At 36.1% G+C, this 5263-nt stretch overlaps 2 protein-coding genes across 2 annotated transcripts in view; both read left to right on the top strand.

Moving 5' to 3' along the window:
* The first annotated feature begins 642 nt into the window (after positions 1–642).
* On the top strand, positions 643–1591 carry LOC107101022. The gene is made up of 3 exons (XM_015399757.1): positions 643–696; positions 781–1041; positions 1127–1591. Exons 2-3 carry the CDS (start codon positions 876–878, stop codon positions 1573–1575), a joined length of 615 nt encoding a protein of 204 aa, XP_015255243.1. The 5' UTR covers positions 643–696; positions 781–875; the 3' UTR covers positions 1576–1591.
* Positions 1592–2468: 877 nt separating this feature from the next.
* LOC107101027 (solute carrier family 43 member 3-like) overlaps positions 2469–5263 on the top strand; it is a 23559-nt gene continuing 20764 nt past the window's right edge. The window contains exons 1-2 of the mRNA XM_015399772.1: positions 2469–2706; positions 2792–2880. The gene's annotated coding sequence lies outside the window, so the exon portion shown is untranslated. The remainder of the gene's footprint in view (positions 2707–2791; positions 2881–5263) is intronic.

Here is a 5263-nt window from a genome sequence, read left to right as displayed (position 1 = left end):
TTTCTGTTATTAATCACACTTTCTTCAAATTGCGTGCATTTTCTTTCAATTTTAGCAGGAAAGGCTAATTATAAATATTTGATCTATATCTAAATATTATATATATATTTATTTGTTAAACGTATTGGCTTGAAATAGCTGCACCTATATATAATGGCTTGTTCTATGTAAAACAATTAAAGCCAGAATGTGCTCTTTTGGCTTAGTCAGGTATGACTTAACCTTTTATCCCAGAATTTGTAAATTAACCTTATGTGAAATTTGATTGCTGAAATAACTTGCAGTATTGACTTCTCTCATTTTAACAGCTGTCCAGCCTTATGAAAGCAAAAATCCTGGGTATGAAGGGACTTTTCCCCATATTTTTATTCTGTGTTCTCACCTATCCTACTTTCTGAACCTGGGCCTTTCAGTGTTTTGGTCCCCTTGATGAGACACAATTGTCATCAGCTGTGCTTTAGGTAGGTAAGCTCTGATTGGAGTTGGCATAGTCTTTAAAATCTTCCCTTCTTCTCTTTTTCATTGCAGCTCTTCAAAATGGTGACTGCACAGGTCTTGCTGAGGTACAGAGAAAGTTGTGTTGTAATGTGATTACTGTTTAATTGAAAGGCTTTCCAAATATTTTCTCTAAAAATCCTTTCAGGGTATCCCTCTTTGCCTTGCTGTGTGTGGAGGTTCATAATGCTCCAGTAAAAGGTGAGCTATTAGACTTGCTTGAAAGGAAATGTTTTTTAAAGACTGATGTGTGTGTGTGTGTGTGTGTATATTTTTTTCTTCCAGGTTTTAAATCTCAAGACCAGGGCATACCCAGTGATCCAGTAGCTGCAGATCATTTTGGCTCCCAGCAGGGATCAGCCTCTAGCAGTGTTTATTTTATGCCTCCTCAGGATCAAGTTGTCACTGGGTCTTACCTACCCAGTCAGGGAGAATTCATTTCTAGCGGTTCTGAACCTGCTGCATATGCTGCTGGCTTATCTATGCCTGCTGACAGGAGATACGCTGTCATTCCTGAACAGTCTGAGACTCAGGCTGCCCCATCAGGTAAATTCCTTAAACATGGTTCTCTAAAGTTGCTTTAAGGCACATGGAGATCTAAAACTTATATCATTTTTTGTTTTTGTCACAGAGATTAATTGGTTTGTTCCACCTCCAAACTTTGAAGAAACCACACACATCCAGCCTGACGATGCAAGCATTGTTGGGCCATCCGTCCCTCAGGCCCCCATCCCTCAGCCAGGGGAAGCTTCCAACTCTGTAAAAGAAGCGGAGCTTGGAAACTATGAACAGCTAACAGAGCATTTTGGTTTCCCGGCTTCCAATGTGGGGCCTGTTCAGGGTTTTCAGTACGCAGTACCAGATTTTCATGGCCTTTGGGAAAATCCGTTTCTTTACCCTGAGTTTGATTACATGCTCATTTATGGCCTGTACCCTCCTGGAACCTACAGTACCTTTAGCCAACACCATGAAAAAGGGAAGGAACACTCTCAGGAAGTCCATTACTTGAAAGAGCATGGCCTAGATTCTCCTCAGAACCCTGAACCTGGGCAACAGAAACTCTTTCCTCGGACTCCTTAAGGCTGGTGGTGTGAAAACTCTGTGGACTGTATTAAAACTCTTAACTTGTTCTATTGTTTGCAGGTCTTCTGGCTACTAAAATGGTTGGAAGCCATGTTTTCAATTAAAAAATCATGCAAGCACTCATTGCATTTGGTGTATATATGTTTTGCCAGAATGACTTGGCCATGGTTATGTGAAGGGGAGAACCATAGTGTAAAGGCTTATGCTATGTTTACACCGAATGTGACTTGAGCAGCTCCTATTACTTTTTTTTTTTTTTTTTTGCTCAGATCACATTTGTGAACACTTTACTCTAAAATAAAAAAAAAATTCTGTGCCTCCAAATGTTTCCATATTAAACCTTAGACGAGATGGGAAATGTCTGTATTGGTCAGGGTTTTAAGATTGTGTCACTTGTAACAATCTGTCACAAACCAGGTTGCAATTTTCTCTGTATTTAGATCCTTAGTTTGAAAATATTATCTGAAGGACAAACCGATGTTCAATATGCAGAAATAAATGCTCAGATTCACAGGGCATACTAAAGGGTAAAATCTCTAAGTTTGTGCAGTGGTGTCAACTGTACACACCTTTGTTTACAAGTATAGATGCTACAGTTTAAAAATGCAAATGGGATGATTACTAGTTTCATTGGGTCAAACAATGCAGCCACATTCTTAAAATGAAAAAGCATTTCTGAAAAATGCTTTTTCATTTGAAATATGGTAACTATTTGCTTCCATGGCCTCCTTCCACTAGTCAGAATACTGAACCATATGACCTGTTAGACAGGCGGTAGTACCAAAAATTGCCACAAGGTAGCGCGCGCGGACTACTTTCCGAATTTCCATCAGAAACGGCTTTCCCTTTATCTCTAATGCTCTTCGTAAACTGCTAAAGAACCTGATAACCTTGTTACCCAAAGTGTTCTGGTTGGTTCATCTTCTTTTGAACCTGGAAACGCGCCGCCCCAAGCACCGTCCTGTCTGCTGTTCCTGTCTGCTTCAGATCCAGGAACAATATTTACACTGCTTTGACAATGGGGGACGCTGCAGGGGATCGCATGCAATGAGTGGGAGGGATGGGAAACGGGACTGCGCCTCATAAACCGACTGATGCGACGAGCATCAATGAAGGGCTGATCGTTTAGTAAGACCCTGTTCTGTTTTTCAAGTTATATTTTCAAATATGTAAAAGAAACACCCAAATTAACCTGCATTTTGTTTTGGTACAGAGGATTGGTGCGTCTTTTATCAGGGAGGAGGGAAAGGAAGCGCTCTGTGTGGAAATATAACAAAGGTTATCCAACAACAGGAGGCTGCAGTAAGTGGATAATCAGATATTAACACTGTTTCTGCAGGAAGATGAATCCAGTTATAGAATGAGGTTAAGAAAAACTGTTAAAACACACAGACAGGAAAGTAAATTACATCAACTGGTTCTGTATGAAGGTAATTTTCTAACATCAAGTAAAAGGTCTGTATGCAGGACCAACTCTGCCATATGTCATAAGTGTCATAAATTGACTCTAAGACACACCCCTCGTTTGCATAGTGAGGCAGAAATTCATACAGAAATGTAAATACGACAGGCAGAAATAAATAGCATGGAAGAAATAAAGAGGGTAAAAAAAAAATCTAAAGGAAGAATAAAACAGATAAAAATATTAAAGCATGCACATAAATGCTTAAAAAGTAAGTAATAAATAAATAAAGTTGAAGGTTATAAGGGACAATATAGATAAGGTAATTATTACAGAGACAAATAAAGAAGCTATAATTTAATTTGTACCTACATTTATTTGTTTATTGTATTTTTGGGGGCAAATAATTGTATGCTTATTTATTGAGTATTTATTTCTGTATTTATAAAAAAAAATACAAAGTAAGAATAAAACAGACAAAAATATATGCACATAAATAAATACTTTAAAAAATAATAAATAAAAAAGTTAAAGATTATAAGGGACAATAAATAGATAAGGTAATTATTACAAAGGTGAATAAATAAAGAAGCTATAATTTCATTTCTACTTACATTTATTTGTTTATTGTATTTTTGGGGGCAATTCATTGTATGCTTATTTATTTATTGAGCATTTATGTATTTCTGTATTTATTTAAAAAATACAAAATAAGAATAAAACAGATAAGAATATTATATCATGCACATAAATAAATGCTTAAAAAGTAAGAAATAAATAAATAAAGTTGAAGATTATAACAGAAAATAAATAAATAAGGTAATTATTACAAAGGTGAAAAAATAAAGAAGCTATAATTTAACTTCTACCTACATTTATTTGTTTGTTTGTTTGTTTGTTTTATTTTGGGGGGCAATTAATCCTCCATAGTTGGATCCTAAAACAGTGATGATGATGATGATGATGATGATGATGATGATGATGATGATGATGATGATGATGATGATGATGATGATGATGATGATGATGGGCTGGATTTACACTGCCTGACCAAAGCTGTTTTACAACTTTTTGCATCACTTGACAACAAAATTAGGTGTTTTCTAGTCTTGCTTTTATGCTAAAAAGATCACAAACAAATCACAATGTACTTTAAGAGAAAACAATACACTGTTTTCTAATTAATGTAACAGTTAACAACCTGTTCCAAAAATGTTTTATTAAAAAAAAATCCGCTGGACTTTGTTTCCAAGTTTGAAGACGTTTCACTTCCCATCTAGGAAGCTTTTTTCAATTCGAAATGTGAGGAATAGCGTTGAGTTCCAGGTTTTATACAGTAGCCCATAAATACCTGGTTTGGTTTTGAAAACATGAAAATTCAAACAGACTTTTGATGGGCTGCAGTATAAAACATGGAAGTCAATTCAATTCCTGACAGTTTGAATTGAAAAAGCTTCCTGGATGGTAAGCAAAACGTCTTCAAACTCGGAAATAAAGTCCAGTGGATTGTTTTTAATTTAATTTTTTTGAAATGACTATGACCCGGATGACTGAGCATCTACACCAGTTAAAAACCTGGAAAAGCGTTTGGTGGGTTTGTGTTCAGCCTCTCCGTTTATAGACATCTTTCTTGTCTGCTACTTATGGGATGTTTTGCACATAAAGATGTTTTTCCCAATTCTTAATAAAACTAAATCATGAGTTTGATTGCATCAAAAAGGTGTAAGTCTTTCCAACTATATAAAAGTCACCACATCTCCAGCTGTTTGTCTCCCTCTGAAAGGTGAACATCTGTGTCCTCTGCACTCAATTTTTCAACCTGCTTATTCATATTTGTTTTATACTTATTGTTCTTTGTTGTTATGCAGCTTTATTTATTTACGTTGGGAAGGGTTTGCATCCTGTGCAGAGTATAGCTCCCTCTCACCCCCATTATTCAAAACAATGAAAACTTTAATTGTTAAAAGTACTTTAGCACAGTTAGTTTGTGCACTGACAGTAATAGACAGAGCTTTAGTAACTTACTGGGTCTCAGGGTGAACTGGTGAACCCTTAAACATTATCTGGCTTCTGTTTAACTGTGTTTGATGATGTCAGATCATTGATTTCTTTCCACTGAATCAATCAGCTAAGCGTGATTTTCAGCTCACTTCCTTTGAGGGAAAAACAAGCAGAACCTCTTGTCAAAAACGGTAAAACTTGAACTTTTTAACTCTAATTTTACTCCAGAAAGCTTTCAGAGAGGAGACAATTACAATATCTTGACTTTCTATTTAGTAAAAA

The sequence above is a fragment of the Cyprinodon variegatus genome, unplaced genomic scaffold (assembly GCF_000732505.1).
Source record: "Cyprinodon variegatus isolate N-32 unplaced genomic scaffold, C_variegatus-1.0 Scaffold1045, whole genome shotgun sequence".
In the NCBI taxonomy this organism is placed as follows: domain Eukaryota; kingdom Metazoa; phylum Chordata; class Actinopteri; order Cyprinodontiformes; family Cyprinodontidae; genus Cyprinodon; species Cyprinodon variegatus.
The sequence above is the reverse complement of the archived record's forward strand: the minus strand, read 5'-3'. Positions and strand labels throughout refer to the sequence as shown.